Raw genomic sequence first — 25,473 nt, forward strand, 5'->3', positions numbered from 1 at the left:
TGAAACCAGGAAGAAGAGTGAATCTTCCTTCTTCCAATGTCCTTGTGTAGGCCTCCAGCAGAAAGTGTGGCCCAGATTAAAGGTGTATACCACCAGGCCTGGATCCCAGACTTGCTTTGTTCCAGGCTGAACTTGAACTCAGAGATCTCCTTGCCACAGTCTCCTCAGATTAAAGGCAAGTCTCTAATCCTGGACCTAAGCTTTTCATGGCCACTATGCATCAAGATCTAGATCATAGGTGTGCCCTCCAATTCTGGCTTATAGTTCATTCCAGATATAGTCAAGTTGACAACCAGAAATAACCAGTACAAGCACCAATGACTCTATCCTTCATGGAACTGTTGATGGCCTTAAATGTTCATGTCTTAATGTCACAATTGCTTCCTCCTTCCCAGACAGTTTTCCTTTTATTAGCAACCACATTTTATTTTGCTGCTTGATACCACTTCTTTCCAACCATCTGCTGCTTTCTGTCACTCCCACTGCTGGCTGCAGCCTTGTCTCGCTCGACTCTCACCCCACCATATGCTAGGAACTTGTTGACTCGAGACACCATACTCAGTGTCCCAGAAGGAGCACATCACACATTCCAAAGAAGCTCGGCTGCACAGGCCCATTGCTTCTATCCATGCATGAGGTTCTTCTCCTTCTTTATCACTTCTGATAGCACCTGAAAGGACTCTTTTACGTTCATTGAGTCCACAGACTAAAACATATGTCTGATTTAATTTGCTTAGTTAATACCTTACTGCTCACTACTCCATGCCGTCAAAATTGTTACTGAGCCTACTGGACCAGGATTTCCAGGCACTAAAAGTATTTTGTGCTGGATACTTCTCTGTGTTGGGTATGTCAGTCTGGGTATGTCTGGGTATGCCAGAAACACCTCCTCCTTCACCAGTTTTAAGGACCCAGACTCCTTCCAGACCTTGCCGATTGGCCCTTTGAAAGGGACAGCTCTCCGGTTGGGCAAGACCATCTGAATCAGCAAATACCTGAGACAACAGGATTTCCAAAGATGTCAACATGCCAGTGACAGAAGACCTCAGCTTTCCCTAGGCTAGGATGGGATGTTAGGAGCAGGAAAAGAAATCAAGATAAGAAGAAGCGTTGTTCCAGTGTCCCCAACATAGTAATAAAGAAAAGGTGGCAAGTGAGTCCAGTAAGGGAGAGCCATCCTAGTCACACTTCTTTCATCCAGAGATCTGTGCCCAGCCCCATCCCATGAGGTATGGGGGTGCAGACCATATAAGGAGGTGAAGCAACAAGGCTACCCTGGGATGCCATTGTCCTAATACTTTGTAGAGGAAGCCCCCGTATCTTGCCTCCACCCTGACAGAAGTATCCAGTCTCTCAGCTACAAACCTCTTCCACTTATCTGTAAACAGAACCAGGGGACAATGCAGTGTCTGGAAAACACGATTGACTAGCCTTTAGCTCCGCCCAGCTTCAGCTGTATACTGCGGCCTCTGCACAGTGCTTGGAGAAATTCAGACAACTGAGCTACCCTTCCTTTTCAAATTCCCAAGAGACAGCATGAAGTGCCCTTTCTCTGGCTTCTCACAAGTAGGATATTTAAATCCCCATCTCCTCCATCTTCCCCCCACCCCCACCTCACCCCTGCCCCCAAAGGCTGGGAGTGCTCAGGAAGCACTCTAAAGATAAAATCATATCATGCTGTTCAGACCATGCCTAGAAACAATGGCAGTAAGTGCATTTGGGATTTGATTGTTAACTTCCGGGGACATTTCATCCAGGCTGCAGCCTAATTAAATCAAACTCGGCTTGAGCAAACTTTCTGACTGCATAGTGCCTTACTTTGTCTCCCTACATTATACAACCTGTATAATGACTTCCCTCTATAAGACTTCCCTGGGAAGGAAAAATGTCCCCCATCACTGCAAACTCACTCCCTTTACCTCGCAGCATTTCCTGCTGAGTCTGTTCTTTAATTCACCATTTCTTTGGTAGAGTTTTCCTACACATATGCGATGGCGGCCATTGTTGTCTCTAATTGGCAGAGAAGTCTGGGAACTCGAGATACATTCTGCTGCTACGCCTGGCCTTTGCTGTCTGTACTCCTAAGACACAACTCACAAGAAAACATATTTTCAGAGCATAAACTTAGTGGGCTGGGACTAGAGCAAGGCTATGGCACTTTGGGGATAAGAGACCAACCTTTTGACACTTCTCCTTTGGCAGGAATCCTTCTACCAGCATGATAAGTGGTTTTGATTTGTTAGCACGTCCATGATATACACACACAGCTGAGGGCTTGAGAGACTAGACAGGGAGGACTCTGAGAACTGGTGAAGAAGAGCTGAGACTACCCACACCTCTCCATCCACCACAGAAGCTTTGGGATGTAATGAAAAGAATTACCCCAACGGTCTGCTTAGAGCCCTGTCTACAAAACCTGTTGGTAAATTATATTGACCTGGCTTTATTGATTTCTGATTTTTATCCCCATTATATCTTTCTCTTCATAGAAAGGAGAAATGACTTCTACTTTCAATCCTCAACCTGACTGTATTAGAAACATTGTAAATAGACTCAGAACCCAACCAGGCAACCAAAGAGAATGTGAATCGTTTGCCCTGCCCCTCGGTAATTGTACATATTTTGGGGTACGGTATGATACTCTATCCATCTGGACAACTGAATAGTCTCACCAGCATGATACCCACACTCCACTCCTAAAGCACACATTATTTCTCTATGTTGGGAACATTCAAAGTCCTCCCCACCAGCTATTTTTGAAGCAATCTTAAATGCATTTCTTCTTTTATTGAAAATAGATGTTTTCACACAGTGTGTTCAGACTCTGTGTAGCTGAGGCTTGGCTGGGATTTCTTATTTGCCCACTCTCCACTGTGGGATTCCAGGTGTGTAGCGCTGAGCCCGCCTCCCTGCTACTCTGTGTTCTTCTATCCCAGTTTGTTTGTTTATTTTTTATCTCATTTTGTTTTATGATCATTCCTTACATCACTGTTCGTTTTCTACAGAGAAATAGGAAGGGTGTGGATTTTGGTAGGAGGGAAGACGGAAATAATGTCTACTAGCTATTTTGAAGTACGTGATTATTTCTTGTCAATTACTACTACAGCGGTGTGCTCTAGAATGCTGGCAGTTATTCTTGCTACCCACAGCACCTGAGCATACACAGCCCACCTACTGATATGTTGAGTAAGGTTATTTTCTTCATAAGCACACATATCTTCCACTATGCATCCCCAGCTACCCTCCGGCTACCAACCATGGTCACAGCACAAAGCATTACAACCAAAATGTATAATACAAGCAGCTCCTAGTTCTTCTTCCAAAAAACAGTGCATGATCGCCTGATAGTCTGATGGGAAAGTTCATAGTTTTGACTCCAGGCAGTTTTTTAAAGCACATGTAGTAAGTTACTTTCCGCTCATATTCATCATGTCCATTTGAAGGTAGTGAGGCAAATGTTCGTAACATGCCAGAGCGAGGCACTAGCTAGAGTGGCAAAATATACCCCTCCATGAACACTCAAGGCTTCCTACATGAACTCAAGAGACTCACGGCAGAGAAGTGACTGAACTAGCTCATTTTCTAACATTAAATTTTGTTGGTGCCTCTTATGTTATCCTTTAACAAACAAACAAACAGCCTCAAAATCTCTGCTCCTAGCCCACTTAACAGTTAAACTTTAATCTTATGAACTGTAAATACATGAGCAAAATCCTAAATTCCAGTAAATTAGAGTTTAGTTTAACTAAACTTTCTGGATCAGAGAGGTGACTCCTTAGATGAAGGCAGTTGCCGTGCAAGCCAGGAGAACTGACTCCTGAGAGTCACATGTACCTCTGGCCTCCACATGCACACCTTGGCATGCACCTTATTTACACATGCACATCACACACACATACACACGCGCGCGCACACACACACACACACACACACACACACACACTAATAGTGATAATAATAATAATAAATAACTTTTAAATAAATAAATACATTCTCTTGTATGTTTCCTGCTTAATTCCAAGAATTATTTTGAACACTTAAAGATAGACTTAGGACCCAAAGGTACTAGAACTTTATTTCATTTTACTAAGGAAAAAATGGTAAGATTAAAGCAGTGTCTTACTCTGAAGCCTATGTAATAGCCTGAAACTCACCGTGCAACCCAGCCTGGACCAAACTCGTGACAGTGCTCTGGCTTCTCTCCGGGTCCTCCCGTGTCAACCCTTAGAGTTCTGGGGTTACAGGTTGCACTGTTCCTGTCCCTTGTTTAACTTTTTTATGACAAAATGTAAGTTCGTTAGATTAAAACTAAGTCGGTGTATTTAACTATTTTACTCAGAAAGTAACATATTAAAGTAGATTGGTTGTACACTTTATAATACTTATTTAATCCTCAAGTCTGAGGAATGACATCAGGAAGAGAAAGGGGTGATTTCATAAAAACTCCCCCAGCCTAGCATAAGACATTATGCAAAAGCCTTATCCAGCTTCACATGCCCCTTCTCCTTTTTGTTATCTACTTACTATTCCTGAAGAGAGCTTTCCGCATCCCATGTACATGTTCACTAACTTGCCAGTGGCACAGGTTATATAATCAAGAAGTGCTCTGGAGACATTACCTCTGTTCAAGTCTTGGAAATACTTTGTTTCCCAGTCCTTCCTTTTTCCTTTTTTTAATTCATGTTTTTTATAGTCTAAGTGTTGCCTTCTCCCGGTTCATTCTTCCCACTATTATGTAGAAAGTCCGTGCTCCTGGATTTATAATATTTTCATATTGCAAACTAAGATAATTTTAATTTTAGATACAGTGAAGAACATAGCTTGCACATGGTTTGTAAACCGAGTCCTGTTTAATGACTTAGCTGTGTGACAAGCACTTGGAGATATTGAAAGATTTAGCCATGCACTACATGTGGTAGTTACAATCCCAGCACACAAGACATGGAGGGAGTAGGTGATTGTAAATTTGATGCCATTTTGGAATACATGGGGAGTTTTTAGCACGTACATACAATATAAGGAAATCTGGTGTCAAAACTAAACAATGACAGACAAACAAACACAAAACCAATTAAATGCCACTTCCTTCACTCAATTCCCTACTTTTGTAGATATGAGAAGCATTGGGTATTTAAACTTATAGATGATATATTTCCATTATTGTAAAACAGAGTCAAATGTCCTACAGTTACTCATAAATCCTTACCCAGAAATGGATTAACATCGATAGTTTGTTCCATTTCTGTGGAAGGGGGGATTTTGATTTGAGATTCTGTATATTGTTTTTGACAGAATTTTCATTTTCACAATATTAATTCTACCGATCCATGAGCAAGGGAGGCATTCTCTGTTCTAGTATCTGCCTCAGTTTCTTTCTCCAGATAGATATTTGCATTGTAGAGTTTCTTACTTCCTGCTTTAGGTTCATTGCCCAAATTTGAGAAGCTATCATGAATGGGAGTATTTTTCCATTCATCATCTCTTTTTTGGCGTATTTGTTATTGGAATATAAAATGGCTACTGACTTTTATAAGTTGATTTTGTACCCTACCACTTAAATTTTCTTTAAAAAAAATCTAAAATTCATATGGAGCACAAAAGACCCTATATAGGCAAAGCAGTCCTGAGCAAAAAGAACAGTTCAGAAGGGCTCACCTTACTAGATTCCGTGATACACTGCAGAGCTATAGTGATAAAAGTCACAGTGCACTGGCACCAAAAAAATGCACATGTAGATCAATAGAAAAAATAAAAGACCTAAACATAATCCATAAACCTACAGCTATCTGATTTGACAAGGATGCTAAAAAAAATCAATACTCGCTGATGAAAAGATAGCATCTTCAGCAAGATGGTGCTTGGATGATGGCATGTCCACACACATAAGAATTAAATGTAGACCCAAATCGCTCACCCTACACAAAAGCCAACTGCAAATATGTCAGAGACCTTTGTGATAAACCTGAAATCACAAGAAGAAAACATAAGCAGTACTGTACAGGCACAAGAAATGACGTTCTGAATAGAACTCCGTTTGTACAGGAATTAAAGCCAATAGTTAACAAACGGGACCTCAGGAAACTAAAAATGTCTGTACAGCAAAGGAGTGCTGCCTTTGAAGAAGGAAGATCAGAGAGTAGGAAAGAATTCTCTACATTTGATAGGAGATTAATATACTGAATATACAAAAAAAAAAGAACCAAGAAAACAGGTGGTTGAATTTTAAAAATTGGGACAGAGATCTAAACAGAGAATTCACAAAAGAAGAAATAAAAATGGGAAAGAAATACCTTTGGAGAGTGTTCTGCATCCTTAGCAATTGGGAAATATAAATTATAACTACTTTGAGATTACATCTTACCCCAGGCAGAATGCCTAAGCTCAAGACAACAACTATTAGAAGGAGAAAAAAACTGAAGGGACAGATATTGTCCATGCATTAGTAATCAATGGAAGCTGTTTTGTTCCACTATATATCACCATGATCTATTTTTAGCTTCATGAGAATTCTTCATCCTGATTTCTGTAATGTCTGACCCAGTTTGCAATCACAACAATGAACGATGGCCCCCCTTCTTCTTCTACATCCCTGTCAGCATTTGCTGTTTATAAATAGAGATATGAATACACACCCCATCACTGACGACAGCACACACATTAGGCACATGACTTGGAGAAGTCAGTGGAACTGGCCTGAAAGGTTCCTGTCTTTGTACTGGATCTCGTAGTATCTAAAGGAGCTATGAAGTTGCCAAAGAAGAAAAGCAATGAGCAGTCCTCCCTGTTGTAAAGTATCTGAACCACAGCCATGTGTAGCATGTAGTATAGCAAGGTGTACACAAAGGTACAATAATGGCATTTATATCTTGTAAGTAACCAAAAACCGTCTAATAGGAGCTACAACCTATTCAATGGGGAAAAAAATCCACAGTTGGTCTTAAAAGCATAGCCAACTATCTACTGCTGGTGAGGTCATGGGCCCTGGAGGACAGCCCATTATTGTCTCTTTCCTAATCAGTTAAATTTCTAACTTCACTATAAACACTTAACCTTAGTCCAGAGATCAGTGTAGATCTCACCCATATCAAAGAAGGAGAGTCTTTTTTCCCCAGAAAATGGAGACCACTACAGAAATATACCACTTGTCAAAGTACAGAGCACAAGCAACGGAATGATACAAATTCCAATTGATACATCGACATCTAGCATCTATACCTTTTCAGAGGTTTAGGGGCTACTGTGGAAAATAATGCAGAAAGGTTGTAAGAACCAGGAGACTAGAACATCTGCTGGAAGGTAGTGTCAACTGTGTATTACAAGGGTTCTATCTATACCTATTGAATCTCAGAACTCTAGTCACCTGAACAAGACCAGCACCAACTGACATGCCAACATGGATGGAAGAAATCTTATAAGGCCTTACCCCAATATGAAGAGCTCCAGGAAATTAATAGTTACTGAGAGAGGGAGAATCTATCTTTCTCAAGGACAAGACCCCAGATTAGTTATTTAATCCCTAGCAGTCAACCCTAAACACATAGGACTCAACAGGATATATTCATTCATGCTTCCAACTGTTATTAATGGAAAATTGATGCCCTCCCTTTGATTAGTCCAATAAAAGTTCAGAGGATGTGCCCAGATAAAGGTCAGTTACATTGACTGGCTTTGAAATGGCTCTTTTTCTTCAATTTTAACATGTGGGATTTCATCAACTTTCTGAAAGAGGGAAGATTTCCCTTTAAACTCTAGCCTTTGGTCACCATCAAAGATTCTACACACACACACACACACACACACACACACACACACACACACATCAGTTGTCCTTTTCTCCCCTCAGATCCCTCTGAAGCAGTTAAGACATGACTGTAATAAAAGGTATTTAAGGCTTACATAGATGACACACATCAGAGCAGAAGAAAACTCTCTCGTGACCTAATCAGTTATCCTGCTTTCCGGAGCAGAAGTTAGGAAAAGGAGCACCAGTTGAATCCCAGACAAAGGGAAGACAGCTGTCATCTCCTGTACGTGTCAGCCGCCACATGCCATAGCAAACACTCCAACATGTCTTCCGTGTACACATGTCCATCCTGTTAGTTCTCCCAGAGGCAAAGCTTGTCTAAGCACAGCTGAAATTTTACGTTCTGAATCCTGAGAATATTAGAACTTCGCATGAGAAGGATAACTGAAATGTTCTAAGAGATGACAAACTAGAAAGTGAAACGAACCAAAGACAAATGAAATCTTTGTCTACTTCCTGTTGTACTAGCAGATAGCCTGGATATGGCAGGCTGAACTTGTGAGAAGCCTGAATTATGCCTGCTCATCATTGGAGCAGACATGCTACAGGATGACTGCTCTTTTCCCGACTCTGTCTTTCTGTTCAGTACAACAAGTCAGTTTCAAATAAAGACCCAGGAGCCATGTGGTAACGCTGGGTTACTTTATTATCTAAAAGGTGGACATGTCTTCTGCGGGCAGCCGTTCACAGACTCAGAGGCATCTTGAAGTGGCCAAGATGAGATTTTGATGAAAAGAACGAGAAGTCTCATACACTCAAGTGCTATTGCTATAAGGATGAAATTGAGTGGCACACTAATTAGGAAGGGCATTTTATTGTTTAGCCAGCATCCATCTGTGGGATATCATTCATTGCCAAGCCTTGACCTAAGCCAAGCTACAGCAGAATTGGGAGAGAGAGAGAGAAGACATGAGTGCTTTGTCTTTATCTCGGCAAATAATGAAATTCCTTGAACTATTTCTGACAGTTAAGTAACTTCAAAGTCTCTCTCAAACATTTCCGTTTTTATGTAGCCAGGATATAAAGCAAGCCTCATCTCCCTCTGATGAAAATGTAAACAATCAGTGAACATACTCAGATCCTGAAATAGACTATTATTTTCATATTGGCTCACCTGTAGACATATCTGCAGATATATGTATGTACGTAAAATGTATGTAAGAACACTAAATAGATATCAACTGTGTTTATTTTAATGTAATTATTAATGAACCCATTAAACCAAATAGTTTAGTTTAGATATTACTTCAATTTGAAAAGAATTGCTTTGTCTGTAAATTATGTCAGGATTAAATGTAGTGTTTATTTAAGTAGATATCATGTTTTAACCTGAACTCCCTGCCTTTGGTTTCTGCAGATAATAAGTTTTATGTGATCAAAAAATGAGTATAATTATCTTAATGTTGTTATTTTTTAAGAGTGATCATGAAACAAGATAACATTATCGATATGTAAAAATAGAATTAAATCCATTTAATAATGCTTTTTGTGGTTATTGCAGGATTTTATAATATATTTCCTTGGGATAAAACATTAATACCCATACTGACCTTTAATTTGTTCATTTAACTTTTAGTGTTAGCATTTGTTCAAGTAGCTACAGTACTTGTGACTATTATTTTCAATGGTGAATTGATATTTCTTTGTGAATATAAGCCTTAATTTTTCAGTTATGAACACTTAAGCTAGTTAAAAATCCTCTCATTATCCATGACATTCAATAGAAAACAAATTTAACTGTTAGGGTAGCTGTAAGATCTAAAATTACTGACTGCTGTTGTGATACATGCCCTTAATCTCTGCACCCAGGAGGCAGAGGTGGGTGGATCTCTCAGAGTTCAAGGCCAGCCTGGTTTGTCTACACAGCAGGCATGCCTCAGGACAGCCAGGACTACATTTACCTGTAGTTCATGTGAATGCATATACCTAATGTCACAGTCTTCTCTCCCTTGTATATTTTTACTTGTTTGCTAGAAGCCTTGATGGTTGATGGAGCCCATGTCAAGTGTAACTCACCAAAGTTTTGCACAAGTTATCACAATTATGCAAAATAAATGAAGGCATTGGTTAGGAAAGCTGGTAACTTCTGTGCAATGTCTGCTACATGCCAATGGTAAAATATGTGACCCTGATCTTAGTGTTCTTTAAGTTCATCTGTTTCCTTCCTTGCTCTACCAGTTGTGTTGGACTGTTTCCAAAAGCACACCTCATTCAGCTGCTAGGTGCAGTCGCTCCTGAATGCGATCCAATCCCCTGCACCCTTGATCGGAAGTTCTGTCTCAAGAATAGCACTCTTATGTTTGGTTATGACTAGACCACTGACCCTCTCAGCTCCATTGATTTTCAGCAACCACTGTAATGCCTGCTACTGTGTTTGCTAGCGATTTGTGCAGGGAACAATGTCATGAAGCATAAAATGTTAAAGGTATTTACTCTCATTTTTCTCTCACCAGTGGGATGGAGTAGGACCTCTTCCAGACTGTGCAGAACCACCAAAAGGGATCCAGATGCTGTGGCACCCATCCATAGTCAAACCCTACCTCACACTGCTCTCTGAGTGCTCAAACCCAGACACGCTGGAAGGGGCAGCGGGCGCCCTGCAGAACTTGGCTGCAGGGAGCTGGAAGGTATGGCTAGTTCATTGCAATACAAAAACAATCTGCAATTATGAGCGAGCCTCAAAAACGATACAAGTTAGGTTTGAAAAATGCAATTCTAATAAACATTTTAGGACAAATTATATTGGGCTGTTGGGCTTAGAATGCCTTTACCTTTTTTTTTTTTCTCTTGGGTTCTCCTGGGTTCTTGAAGATCATTGTGAACTTCAGGGTCTCATAGATATGAGTGCAGCCACCGAAAACACTCTAAAATGCTTATAATTCTACATGGATAGCTAACCTGCTTCTCTTTCAGGAATTATTATAATTTGTTGATGTTCTGAAGCGTTATCATTAACCACCAAGGGAGCTAAATCTAAACATCTTTTCTTAAAAACCATGTGAGCCTATAAACAGTGTTGTGTCAATTCCTAGCCCTTAAAGCTTTAAAAGTATAGATTTTTCCTGAAAGGAAAACAGCAAGTTTAAGGACCAGAAAGAGACCCCTTTCCTCCAAGGCATTAAAAACTGATACTGCTCCTGACTGATTTTTTCATAAGAAATCATTAGCCTTTCATTTTTGGGTAGAAAAGATTCTCCTTATTTAAAACAAAAATCCATGTGTATATTCATTAAGATTTGCATGTACCAGCTAACCTGTTGTATAAAAAGACATGGTCACCGAAGGAGCTGAGGATGCATGGGGCAAAGGTTAGGAGAAGAAATCAGAAATCTTTGGGGGTTGCATCATGTTCACTCCATTTAATGTCAATGCCTGGATTTGGAATGTTCGTGATTACTTTTTCCCATTGACATTCATTCTCTTTAAAAACATGTTTGCACGGATACATAGACACACGTAATATTCAGAATGCCAATGCTAGCAATGCACAGGACACTGCGATCACACACCATTCTCCTCACACCTTCCCATGTCTGCCTTATTCTTCGTCTCATCCTTCCTTTCTGCTGCTGCAGCCCGTGCTTCTGCACGTCCTTTATCCCTGTCCACCCCATCTCTCGGCACAGCCAGAATTACTTATCTTGAGGTTGCTCGTGGGTGGGTAAACTCACCCCATCTCTTGAAGACCCATAGGGATAACCAAAACTGATCCTGTCACCCTGCCCACGGGGTGCCCCATTGTTTAAAGAATTCAGGTTGGGCTGAGCTGAGAGTGAAGTTGCCTCTTATTTTCAAGCAGAGATTGAGAGAGGTTTAAAAGAAGAGTCACATGCTTAAGAAGGCCAGCACACATAGCATGCCACACCTAAGAAGAAGACTATTAATAAGAGACACCACTCCTTTAACTGGTCCTCAGATCTTACAGTTCTCTAAGCTTTCATGGTCTCAGAAGCTTTGATTCAAATCACAGTTCAAACCTAGGCTGGCCCCATCTTTCCTGAGCATAAAAGCTTGGGCAAATTATAGCTCTCCCATGTGCCATATGACGTCTCCTTAAACAGAGACCATTGTGACTGCCTCACTCTGCAGCGTGCAGAGCCATCTAAGTAATGGAAATAAACCAAATAGTTGTCTCTTGGGGCGATAAAGGGTACTCACACACTCACAACTCCCTTCCAGCTTCCCTTCCTCAGTGCATGAACTGGACAGGCCTGAGAGACGGGGTTCTGAGGCATGAAGATTAAAATGGAAGAAAAATCACATGTAGCATTCTAAGACATGATTTTAAACTATTGTATTTGTCGTTTATATCGTTTTTCATGTTCCTTGGGAAATTCTCCTGTCTTTATGACATTTAAAAGTGGAGAAATGTCTTGGGCACTACAAGATGTTAAATATAAAGATTTTAACTTAAATTCTGTATATCATGTGGTTCTAAAACTAATGGGGAGATGGGGAGAAGACCTAAACCAAGTCTCTGGAGCCCTGCTCAGAGGAATGTCTGAAATCAAAACTACATAGAATAGAAACAAAGGAAGACTAAATAACGCAAAAGGAAAGACATCAGTGCACTTGAAGACAATACAGGAAACTACTGAATATGAAACGCGTAGAGAAGGAAAAGAATGGAGACATAGCTGTAGTATGCTGATATATGTGATGATTCCCCACATAAAGGAGAGAGCAAGGGAGAGAGCAGAGAATAGTTAAATAAAGTGAGTCTTTCTCATATTTAATGAAAACTATAAATTTGTATATCAAGGAAGTTAGGCAACCCCAAGCACAAAAAGGGGGGGGTGGGAACTAGTGAAAGAACACTGTAATCGAATTGCTCAAAACAAGTTATGAAGAGAAAATGTTAAAAGATATCCAGAGGAAAGAGATTGTTATGCAAAGCCATGCACTGTGTCTAAGCTCAGCCGACAATCAGCATCACTAGGCAACCATTGATGCTGGAAGGCCTTGCTGAGCACCACGATGCTCTAGAAGGGTGCGTGTTCTGGTCCATGGGGCCCTGAGCAACTGAAGCCAAGACACACTTTTCTCCTTTTCCTTGGTGCTCTCCTGACTGGCCTGTGCTTAGACTAGCAGATGTTCTCAAACACTAGTGTTCAACCCCAGCAGCCTCTGTCTACACATCTTCTCTATACACGCTATCAGTTTTGACTCTTAGGGTATCAATAAGAGAGTTATAACACATCTTATTCCCCAGCGCATTCTTAGAGAGTCACACTGTGAGGCTCATCATTTGATGTTGGCTAATTCTTATAGCAACATACTTTGTTATATTTTCATACCCCCCACCTCTCTCTCTCTCCCTCCCTCCCTCCCCCCCCCCCCCACTCTGTCTCAGCACATTGTGGAGGTAATACAGCAACTTGCAAGAGTTGATTCTCAATTCTTTCACCATGTTGATCCCAGAGATTGAACTTGGGTCCTCAGGATTAGCAGCAAGTGCCTTTACTTATTGAGTCACTTCATCAGCCTATAACATGCTCTTTTATGTGAAGCTGGTAGAAAGGAGTCGAAGGAAAATGATGGTTGCCCCATTGCCTAGGCTTAGCATTGTCCAATAGTGCCACTTGGGTCCACAGTTTCTGCCTGCAATGTGGAATATTCTGCGTTTCTTACTGGTCTCTGTCTTGGGGTAACTAGGGTAGTTACCTGGGTATAGTCTTAGTACTTAATTAGAGAGAAAAAATTATAGGGTTTTAAAAATTAGCTATCTTTATATTTTCAAATCCTTTCCTACATTGGATCACGTAGTGGAAAGGGGGTACATGTGACATCGTTCCAGGAGGTCTTGCAACCACACTCTGCTGCTCCAAGCACATAAACCTGCACATTAGCTCAGCACAGTTCTCCCTCCCCACTTCGTCTATCTCCCCATAGCCAGAGAATGTTTGTTTACTGAATTTTCTATTATCAATAAAGTGGAGATCGGTAAGGAAGAAGGAAAGGAACCTAAGGGAGTTGAGCTAACAATCCCAGAAAGCTGGATCAAGTTTGAAGAGCTATGACCACCGAACTTTTCACGCCTACATTAAATTTCAGACATGGACTAAAAAGTGCAACGTTATAACCTTATAACCAGGCACAAAGATGCACCCAGAAGAAATTCAGTAGATACCAAATGACCCAATGGCAAGGAGGAAAGGTAGAAAATATGAATGTTTATATACAAGAAAGAAAACTGGCGGACATCGTTACAAAACTCTAGTCCTTTGTTTCTCAAAACGAACAACAAACCTGAGTGATTGTCACAAGGCCACCCCACTGTCATCAGGACAGTGGTTATTGGCTATGTCAGAAGATAGAATTTTAGAAAGTTTTTACCCTAGTTGGACAAAGTAGAATATTGGCTCTTAGGGTGTCAATTTTACTGTAAACCATTCTTCCATACAAATTAAAACAAACGAGTCAGTCCTCTGCCACAGCAGAAGGCTACTGAGTAATGTTTCTGTTCATTTACAAGGATACATACATACCGAGATAGGTAGGAATGTGCTTGCAAATTCCACATGTGTATGTGGGAATCAGGCACATTCCCAACACTACTATACATTTTCTTCACTGTTTCGGGGAACAGATAGATGGTTCTTAGAGAAGAATAGAGATTATTAGTACACCAAGTACTGATATATATTATTACAATCAAAAATTAAGGATATCTAATATAAAAATTGAGCAGAAAGAAATCGTTACTTCACAGAGACAGTCTCAGGTCGAGGGAAATGGTTCAGTCACTTTATGTGGAAGCATAAAGTCCTCTGAGTTCAAATTTCTAGAACCCATGTAAAACTTTCATCCACTGCCATCCCAGTGCTGGGAGAGAGAGACAGGAAGATCCCTGGGGCTTGTTCACAGCCAGTGCAGCCATATTGAAGAGCCATGGGTTCAAGGGAAAACTCTGTCTCAAAAAATAGGGTAGAAAGTGACTGAGAAAGACACCTGGTGTTGACTCCTGGCCTCCGTGTGCACCGTCACACAAACATATGAGCATATAGACATATAGACAGCACACTCACACGTGCAAAATGGTTTTTATCAAAAATACCCAAGACAATCACAGGGCATACAGTGACTTTTGCACAACACTGCCCTCAGCAATCTTGTTCTCTAAGAATGTGTTTTTATGGCAACTGTCAAAATTTAGTGGCATTTCTTAGTAGTCCTTAACTTTTTATGACCCAACAAAACAGAAACAAGGAGGTAAAACTGGAGAATTCTGCATGGAGAGAGCTCTTTATAGACCTCCTTGTCTGGCACAATAACTTCTCTTTATGAGAAGAACGTGAACACTCTTTGGCTGTGACAAATTGACTAGCAAACTAGATGTTCCTAATGGCCCTAAACACGTTCTAAACTTAAAAATGTTCATTACTTGGTCCATGAACATGAGACAAATGTAATGATATTACGGCAGGAACGAAGTGATAAATGTTTTCCGGAAACAGCCAGGACTCTAGTTGCCTTCTTCTTGTTCACAGAACAGTGAATTTATTTGTGGCACAATATTAGAATGAGTGGATGCAGCAATTTGAAGATTTCCAAAGTGTGAATGAATGCTCTTTTAACTCTTGTTTGTAGATTCTTCCTGTTATAGTTGAGGCTTATGGAAATCAAGCCTTTGAGCTGTGTTGTAGAGATATGTCTGTAATGGAAATGAAGCTAAATATTTAGGTGGCTTTATACAATCCGATTTCTACTAAAATAGAAATATTCTCTAGGAATATTATCAACACATTTGTTTTAAGAAATAAAATAGAATGAAAGGGACTTAGATAATATCACATGTTTTATGAAGCATCACGATAGCAACATAAATTTAAGGAAAAAGAAACTATCTCCAGCCATAAGGCCCAACTGTATCTTTTTTTAATGAAAGAAAACTTGGAAATTTAAGACTTTTTCTTAAAGAAAGAAATGTCAGCCCTTGAGAGGCACTGTGAATTTAGCTTAGTCTAGCAGTCACTGTGTATTATAAGAGAGAACCAGGGGAGATTAGTAGACTACATTTTTAAAAAAAAGCAACACTCATGCTTTGGCGTGTAAGACAGAGTGAATTATCTTTGCCCTAGTTTATGTTACAAGCCAGAGACTATCTGAACCTTCTGCCTACATAGAGGGAATGAAAGACTCTATGCTAGGAAAGGAGGACAAGATGGCGAAGCTAAGGAGCAGGAGGAAAGGACCCAGCCTATGGCCAGTTCTTGGCCATAGTCCTCCATGTCTCTGGAGCTTCCCCTACAAGACCCGTGAGGAGCAACTGGCTCATGAACCACAATAGTATTGCAAATATTTGTAATATTAAAAATGCCACCCACATCCGTTGTCAACCTCAGAGAGGCCTGTGCTAATTACCCGAGGCTGAGTTTCTCACTGACGACGGATCCTCTGGCTTCTGCTCTAGCTCTAACTGAAGCAGACAGAGCTCCTTCCTGAGAGTGGAGAAACTGCTCAACCAGAAATGGCAGATAGAGTGACAAGGTCCAAATTTACCTTCTACGGAAAAGCAACCAATAAAGAGACGCAGAACAGTGGACTTTTCTTGGAACACTGTACATTATAATTAGTAACAGACAGGGAACTTGAGGACAAGAAATACAACCTGTGAGCACTGTAGCTGAGGTCAAGATAACTAAAATTCATGAGAAGAATACCAAAGATCCTAGAGAGACACAGAAAACTCCCCGCTAGCATTTAGCAGTGAATCCTGAGTACTTACCTATGAGCAAAACACCCAAGACTGGCAAAGTTCACTTTAAGGAGACAAAATGGTTTCTACATGAGATAGGCATAGTCTGCATTTCCAGGTATCATATGGGAAAACCTCACAATTCATGGGCCATTGGATAAAGCACTCAGAAAAACAATCCTGTTTAATTGTAAAGAATATTAGCTATGGACTGAGTGTGCTCTTTTCTTTCCCGTAGAACCTTATAAGCAAGATCCAAGTTCAAGAACAGTTTATATATTTTATTGATTGCAGTCTAAACAAGGCCTTAGAGCATGGGAATGCAGGATTTTCAGTTACTAAACACTGGAATTCAAGCTAAAATTAGGAATGCCGGTCATTTAGCTGGAAACTACTCTGTCAATGAGAAAGAAAACTCAGTCCCTAGTGAAAGAAAGGATGAAAGAAAGCAGATAGCACACAGACAGACAGACAGACAGACAGACAGACAGACAGACATAAAAGAAAGGAGAGAGGGGAAGGAGGAAGGGAAGGAGGAAGGAAGGAAGCAAGCAAGCAAGCATGAGTGAGTTCAGGACTGACAGATGTTGAAATTAGCAAACATGAGAATATCATGATGGCATCATGTATAACAGAAAGAGATGGAGGACATGTATTTGAAAAAACAAATAAAACATTGTGAGTTAAAAGTACCATGTTTGAAGTGAAAAAAAAGATACATGAGCTGAGATGAATAGCAGTCTAAATATTGCATAGCAAAAGTTAGTACACTCGAGGACAGTGATGTAGCTATGAGCCTCAGCTGGCCCAGTGCACATAATCATTATGCTTCCCGAACAAAAAAATGCAAGAAAGATCGTAAGAATAGAAAAAATATATATATTGGCAGGTGTAACCGTTAGAATTTTTTCCAAATATACTGAAAAAACAAAACCATAGTTTCACAAACCCCAGAAGCTCAAGGAACCTGAAACACAAGGAACCTAATTAAATTACAGCACGTTCTTAGTAATCAGATCACTCCATCTCTGCAGGAGCGACAAAGGTGGTGATGGGGCTGCTCTCCGTAGCGGGTCTCATGTCAGCACCTTGGACAGCAAAAAGCATTCCCAGCAAAGACTCCGGGAATGCAGGACTTACTAGGCAGACTTCACTTAGAGCAGCTGTAATGCTATCTTTCCGAGCCCTTTAGAGACACACACTACGCTGAAAGCAGACATTGTCAATCACCCGTGTGGTCATGACAGAGAGAAATTGTGAATAAGAGCTTGAGTTGAATTGCTGTGCCATTGATCAGAGTATTGATCATGGCACGTCAGTCTCAATATTCTGATCTGTCTATCCTGGAGAAAAACCATCTACGTAAAAACTCTGTCTCAATGGTTCTAGCACCACACATGTGTACCGAGTTAGGGAATCAGTTTGGCTATAGAAAAGACTCCCGTGAGAATGCATAACCACTTAGACCCTAGACGTTTTTCTGTGGACATAGTTGGAAATCTCTGACCCCATCAGTGACGGTGGTGTCTTCAATCTTTAAGGCATAATCCCCTTCAGCGGAGACAGTACCACCTTACATAATAAGCTCTTGGTGCTACAAATCAACCTGGCAGTTTCTTTCATCAATTAAACACTCTTTAATCTTCCAGTATGTACCAGTGGCTGAAGACCATTGAAGGAAAGATGAATGTGGCTCGGTCTCTCCTTTACTCTGTAATAAAGATGTAATGAGTTCAGGAGTCCATTGTCAATGGTGTGATGAGAGTCCAAGGGTTCTGTGGGTCACTTTTATAAGAAAGCAGTAGAGGAGGAGGAGGCACGTCACAGCAGTGCTGCTTCAAACCTCAGGGTAGATGTTGATGACTTAGAATCACTTCCGGCAGACTGTTACAAGAGTCGGTTATTTAAAGGACTGCCAGCTGCTAAAACATGCAGACCCCTAAATACTCAAAGGCTCAGGCAAGATAGAAAGCAGAATTTATTTTCTTCTGATATCACAGTAAATGTTGCAGGAGAGAGGCAGGAAGCAGTTCACACAGGCTAAGAGCCACTCTGCCATCTTCCACATGTGACTCTACCACAGCTACTCTCAATGCTGCACCAGACGCAGGAAGAAAAAAAACAACAAAAAACAAAATTATCCCATGTAAACCATAGTGGCATCTCAGGTCCCTGCTAATAGCTTAGGAACTAGGGGAAAAGGCACGTCCATGTAGTTTTCCTCCCTCAAAATGGACAAGGACTGTAGTAAGATCCAGATTCAAGAATAAATTCATCTTTCATGGAACAATATTAACTAATACAGTCCACTTATGGACTGAGGAAGAAAGCATTATATTAGTAAAAAGTAATTGCCACTGAGTTTTTCTGCTGCTTAGGACTTCTGCAGAATCCTCGCTTTACAGTTATAAAAATAAAGTCCTCATCAGCAACGCCCCCCTCAGAATGTTCTGCATAACAAGATGCAAATTATCCTCACCCGTGCCATCAAGAGAAGACTCATTCTAATATCCCCAAAGCGGGATCCCTCTGGCTCCAAGAGAAAGATATGAAGATCCCTCTCCTATTTTCATGAGAAACTATTTATAAAGAAAAAATAAAGGGAAAATTTTGACATAGTACTGAGTAAGGGGAAAGTAAACTATTTGAGGTACTCTTCTTGTCTTATATTGAATAAAAAACTATTTTTGCCAGCACAATCTTGTTTATGTGCACTAACTATAAGCATGCCACTCCACTACACCCTGCTGGGTACACGTCAGGGTGCTGTCAGCCTGAAGGTGCTACTGGGGGGAAATCAAAGGTGACTCAGGATGAAATCTGAGATAGCCTTAGTTATGTGCATGCAAGACCTATCACCAGAAATGGTTGCATCAAATTCCCTGTAAGCCACTTTTAGACATCAGTAACACACAGAGCTTTTTACTTCCAACGTTTAAAAGAAACTTCAGAAAGGTTCATGTTTAAAGGTTAGTCGTTTTAATTGATGATTGGTGCTCCCTGACATGACCAAAGACAGAGGGTCAGGGACAATTGTTCAACTTAATGAAAGCTGTCTCTCGGTCACTGTCACTTCTTTACTTCTTACATGAGCACTTCAACATGCTTTTCCTTCTAGGAAACCATATGACCTGGAAATTAGTGTTTTCAGCAAATACACATGATAAAAATCAATATTTGCATTGCCTGGATTACATGTAAAAAATATGAGCATAAAAAAACTTTTAGCACACACTGTTTGCTGCTGCCTTAACCAACATCTGTATGTGCAAATTATGGCTGTGCTAAAAAGAACATTCTTTCACTATTCCCCTTGACTAGAGATCTCACTTCCAAAAGGAAATATTGGGATTTTGAAGACAAAAGTGTATAATCTTATTACGCAATTGAATTGCAAGGATAACACATGAATACAGTGCAGAGAACTCACAAGGGAAGTTGAAACTTCCCATCTATTCTATGGATCCTATAGTAGCCACCAATCATAGTTCTATTTCAACTATAAAGACTTAATATTAGTAACTCAGGCGACTGCTGCTGCTGCTTCTCCTGCTGCTGCTTCTCCTGCTGCTGCTGCTGCTGCTGCTGCTGCTGCTGCTGCTGCTGCTGCTGCTGCTACTACTACTACTACTACTACTACTACTACTACTACTACTACTACTACTATTACTACAATAGTAGTGACTTGAGCCATATAACAGAACCATGTGGTATCTGAATGTCTAATACTTTCTTTTTTATAATAAAACTGTAATAAAAATGCCCTAATATAATGCTAATTATATCCACCTGGAAAATAACCTAGCATTATAAATAAATTCAGAAGCAAATTTGAGACTTTCAGGTAATAGACACTAAAGTAGTTGTTAGGTTTTTTTCATTTTATGGGATAAAAACATTGAGGCCCCATGATACCAGAAGATGCTAGAGTGTTCTGCAGAGTTTAATTATGGGCTGTGCTAGATCGGTTGATAAAGTCCTTGCCTTGAAAGTCGGAAGACCTGAAATCTCTCTCCAGACTCAGTGTCTGAAAACAAATAAACCACTGGTCTCACATGCACGAGGGGGCAGCTATTAAACTTTGTTCAGAAGCGCTAGGTTTTAAAGTAGGGCATTTCTCTACCGTGTGAAGGGATAAACTGGGGAACTGTCTGCTTTAATAATTCAAGTGAGGACATGATCACTTAGAGGAAGTTCTTTTAATAGCTGACTGTACTTCTTAAGCAACAAAAATCTGAAAGAACAGGAAATTCATCATTTCAGAACTCTAGCACTATTCTGGCTTCAGCTTCCAAAGAGACTATTTTAGACCTAACGGATAATATTATCTTCAGTTATTTAGTACAGTATTACAATTTCAGGGCTGAGAGGGTGACCCAAGGAAATTACCTCTTACCTGCCTGCACACACCAGCTTTAATGAAATTTTCTCGTCTTAAGCATGGTATAACTTTTAGAGATATAATAGCCATCATTTGTGTTTTATTCCAGCTGGTATTTTTAATGAAGCCCCAGGAAATGCACATTCAACCCAGATTTAAAGGGTTAAATAACATTGACATTACTTGATCTTTTCAGTCTTAAAAACAAACCATTTGCTTTTTCTTCTCTCTCCTACTCTGACAACATCGTGTGGAGCCAAACGGTGGCTCAAACCTCTGCCCAGGAGGAAAGGGAGGAAAGTTATATTTACCATCTGAAGTATTGTCTCATCGTATGTAAACAGAAGTGACCCTTTTCTGATACAACCAAGATATTCTAGTTATATGTGACTATTTGTATCAGCCCTATCAGGACAGACATGCCCAAGAATAGATTGAAGTGCCGAGTGGGTCAATTCATAGTCCTTAAGTATTGTTAACTCGGGATTTCAGAAGGAAGTTGAATGGATTATTGGAAACCCACAATAATAAAATGATAAATGACACTATTTGATTAATTTATAAGGAGTTCTGTAAACTACGGAATGAAGATATCCACACCTGACGGTGTCCTTCTGAGGGACAGAGTACAGTAGAGCTAAAGCACACTGGCTCGGATTCAGTGCGTCGTGCATTCAAAGCCAGGGTGGGTAGTCCCAGTCTGCGTGTGCCACAACTCCCTTGTCTCGCCTGTGAAAAGACGGACTGATACCTCCTTCCCAGAGTTGTGGATTAAATGAGTTCAAACATGCAAAAAATGTAAACAAAACAAAATGTTTCCTAGTAAGTGTTTTGTTCGATGTAGGTGAGGATGCTGTGAGGGGCCTTGCTGCCCTGAGCCGTCCTTGGGAAACTGGCACATCAGACACAGTACGAATCTGCCATCTGATTCTGCTTTTTGGCCTGGTCCTCATGTTCTTCCTCCCTCCATCTGCTCCCTGCTCTTGCTTCTCTTCTGTTGCCTCTTTCTTCTCTGCCTTTGACAATACTGAACCTCTTGTCTCGCTCATGGGTCAGCCTTCTCTGTGGCATCCCTGTCACCCTCAGTCTGTCCCTCCACCCCATGCTGCTTTGCTCAGTGCGTAATCCCATCAGTCTGTGGACAAAGCCTAGGGGCTCGGTTGGGTTATTGACTCCAACCGGGAACTTTCTACTGTCACTTTAGTGACACGTGTGATGGCCTTCCTCATTAAAGCTTTTGAAAATGCATGCGCCTTCCCAGCCACCACCGTGCTTGAAGAGAAGCAGCTCCGTTCCCTCTAGAGTGCTCTGTGTGCTCCGTGCTTCTGTCCTGCTTGAACCTGTAAGCATCCCCAGCTCCAAGGCATCACACCTTCTGTCCCTTTAACTTCATGCTGGGCAACACATGGCTTGCCAGTCCATTTCCAGGGCTTGCTAGGCTGATGGCTTAAGAGTATTATAAACTCCTATCCTGGAAAGTCAAGACAAACTCATCCAAACTCACACCACCTTTTGAACATGTTGCAGATGGCAGGCCTTAAACTGTGGTGGTGTGAGAAATCTCTCTCTTATTTTCCTCTCTCTAACGCGTGCGCGCGCGCACACACACAAACACACACACACACACACACACACACACACACACCACAACACAACACAGCACAACACAGCACAAAGCAAAGAAAATAAAAACTTCTAAAAACAAACAGTTCTGTCCTTGTGTCACCTGAGTGTGAATCAGATGTCACTTTTCATGTCACAAAACGCCTGTAACTCACAGATGTCGGAAGCCCACATGGTCATTTTGGTTCAGTTTTGTTTTGTTTCCCATCAGGTTTCCAATAGAGTTAAAGGGCCTCTCTTCATGCTCCACTCACCAGACCATCTTTCCATCCATCACAAGGAAGCGTAGAGCTGGACCTTGCGAGCATATCGTAGCTGCATTGTGTGGTGGCATTTCAGATATGTCAGTGTACCTCTGTGTGGAGAGACGGAGGTCAAGGATGAACCAGAGTTTGACGTCTGATCTTAGGGATTTAATAGTAAGGCATGAGTCAGCAGCAAAGAGAAAGAGAAGCCCAAGGAGAAGCAGGTTCAGGGACAGGGGCATTTCCTGTGGTTATTTAATACTTTAAATTTAAATGTCATTGTGATTCGGTAACGATGCTGACCTCCCTGTGCTTTGAGAAATTGGAAGAGGCCTCAACTGTAAAGTTCAGGAGCATAGGACCCGGAAGACTTGGTAGTGGAAAGGAGGCCATCTCTAAGGCCTGTCAGGAGCTTTTTGCAACGGTCCTTCAGTTCAAGAGAATCCCAGTCTTACTCATTATTAATATGTACCTTTTAATTTCTCCATGTTGACTAAAACTTTGAATCCTATGCTTTGCAACCCAGGTTCTCTCTTTAGTTTTAGAAAAGGCCAACCTTAAGTGGCTACATAACCTTAGTCTTTCAGTATTAGTTGGCTACAAGATACTCAGAGGAAGCCATGAGTCTAGAGGAGGCCATGCTTCTTTATGTGGGACAAGTGCATAGGTGGAGGTAGACACTTGATGTCAGAAGGAGCACTTCCACTCTGGAAACGCTGTGAGAGTTTAGTGACATCCAAGCCTCACGGTCACTGGACTCCTGAATAATTGTTTCCTTTGTTTCTTAATGTGGAGCTGTTGAGTAGTTCTCTGGAGCTGAGAGACGTCCTGATGAGTTTTATCTATATGCCTACTCCTCAGGCACAAAGGGGAAAGAAGAGAAGCCTGCGTTATTGGACCATAGTGCTAAGAACAATGTTGATGTGACTTCTGATGTAGGATGGGATGAAGTTGTTTGTTTTTTTCTTAATCTCATATTTCATGCAGGGCTGGGCTGAGGATGTGGCAGGCATGGCGTATGCCCTACGTTCACTGCCAGAGGGGGCTCCCTGCCTGCCACAGGTGAGAGCCAGCTCTGGGGTGCCTGCCCCTATGGGAATGGGGGGCTGGAGTGGGCCTGGTGGGGAGGGGCGGGGAAGGATCGGTTCCCTCAGAATCTGAATCCTCTTTCCTCAATGTATTTTTTCCAGATCATAAACGGAATTGCAGCCAATCAAACCCTTGCCATCGGTTTTTCTCAAAGCCGTCTCTGGAACGCTGTGGAACAATATAAAACAAACAAACAAACAAACAAAATGCACATTTTCAAAGTTTGGGCTACCTGTGTTTGCTTAAGTGACTCGGAATCTGAGGGCTTTATCTGCCCAATGATCCCGCCTCATTCAACAGGAAGCATCAGCCGTTCCATGACAGCACCAACCACAAAACAAACAAAGTGTGTCTTAAAAACATAGGAAATTGAATGATGGCCCTGGAAATAATACATTTGTATCTTAACGTTCCTTTAAGTAAAACAAAGCTGCCATTTTCACTCTTGCTTCCCAATGTCACATTTTCCTCTTCTCACTCCTACATTATTTTTCTACTTATTTTTCTCTCTTGTTCAACAAAAAGCCTGTTCCTTTGCATGCATGGCAGCTGATCTCTATGAGACACCTCAGAGATCGCCACAAAGGCAACCCACATTCCACCCACACCACTCATCCCGTTTGGTGGCGCCTCTCTCTCTCTCTCTCTCTCTCTCTCTCTCTCTCTCTCTCTCTCTCTCTCTCTCTCTCTCTCTCGTCAGCTCTGCTGACCCCAAACCTCCACATCCTACAGATGACCCTCCACATCACATGTGCACACCCCCTAAGTGGCTTTCAGCCCCAAGTGCTGAAAACATTGTCTCAAAGGGAAGGAATTGTGGTCCACAGAGTGACCCGGGAACCTTTATCTTATGTTCAGAGGGGGAAGCAAATGCCCTCCAATGCATGTCTAACGTATTCAGCCTGTTCTGCAGCAGGTCATGGCAGTTCAACCGTTTTGGCTCCTGCAAACAGTCGTCTGACAGCCCTCAACGTTGCTGGCTTTGTAGGGCCTCTCACCTGTGTTTCTAACCTCCTTTCTGCCTTCTCTCTTTTGGCAGTGGTCCGTGTATATCCGAGCTGCTGTCCGGAAAGAGAAAGGCCTGCCCATTCTTGTGGAGCTCCTCCGAATAGACAATGACCGTGTAGTGTGTGCAGTGGCCACGGCACTCCGGAACATGGCCCTGGATGTCAGAAACAAGGAACTCATTGGTATGTCCTCTAACTGGGGTCCCCAGTCCTTTGCACGGATTGTGTATATGGCTGAATTCCTCCACAGAGCATTGCGTGAGTGAGAATACTGTGTTTATTAGGAGTTCTGTGGTTTCTAGGTCCTCTGCTTTGAGGCATGCGCAGTTTGACCCTTTAGAACTTAAAGGGGGAAATGTGGTTGCTAATCCTTGTGCATGGAAAATGATCTCTGTGCTTCAGGTTTAATCCTGTGTTTCCAACATTTCAGAGCCCTGCTGGGCTGTTGGTTTGTTTCCTATGTGATGAAATTAGGATGTCTGGTGGGGCACTTCCCCTTTTCCCCATCTCTCAATTCTTTTCATGTATGTGTTTAGCTGTCTACTCCTGTATTATTTATTTATGTATAAAGTGAAATCATCTCCAAGGAGGCATTACAGAGATAATATATGCCTGTGCCTCTTCTA

At 41.3% G+C, this 25,473-nt stretch overlaps 1 protein-coding gene across 4 annotated transcripts in view; it reads left to right on the forward strand.

The window, feature by feature from the left end:
* Positions 1 to 25,473, forward strand: part of Ctnnd2 (catenin delta 2) — an 843,638-nt gene that overhangs the window by 718,577 nt on the left and 99,588 nt on the right. For 2 of the 4 annotated variants that reach the window (NM_001271502.2, XM_087614127.1), the window contains 3 exon segments: positions 10,258 to 10,431; positions 23,739 to 23,813; positions 24,880 to 25,030. In NM_001271502.2, the coding sequence (NP_001258431.2) occupies positions 10,258 to 10,431; positions 23,739 to 23,813; positions 24,880 to 25,030 (400 nt within the window). 4 annotated transcript variants of the gene reach the window in all.

Source organism: Rattus norvegicus, chromosome 2, assembly GCF_021556685.1.
Source record: "Rattus norvegicus strain SHRSP/BbbUtx chromosome 2, alternate assembly SHRSP_T2T, whole genome shotgun sequence".
Classification (NCBI taxonomy): domain Eukaryota; kingdom Metazoa; phylum Chordata; class Mammalia; order Rodentia; family Muridae; genus Rattus; species Rattus norvegicus.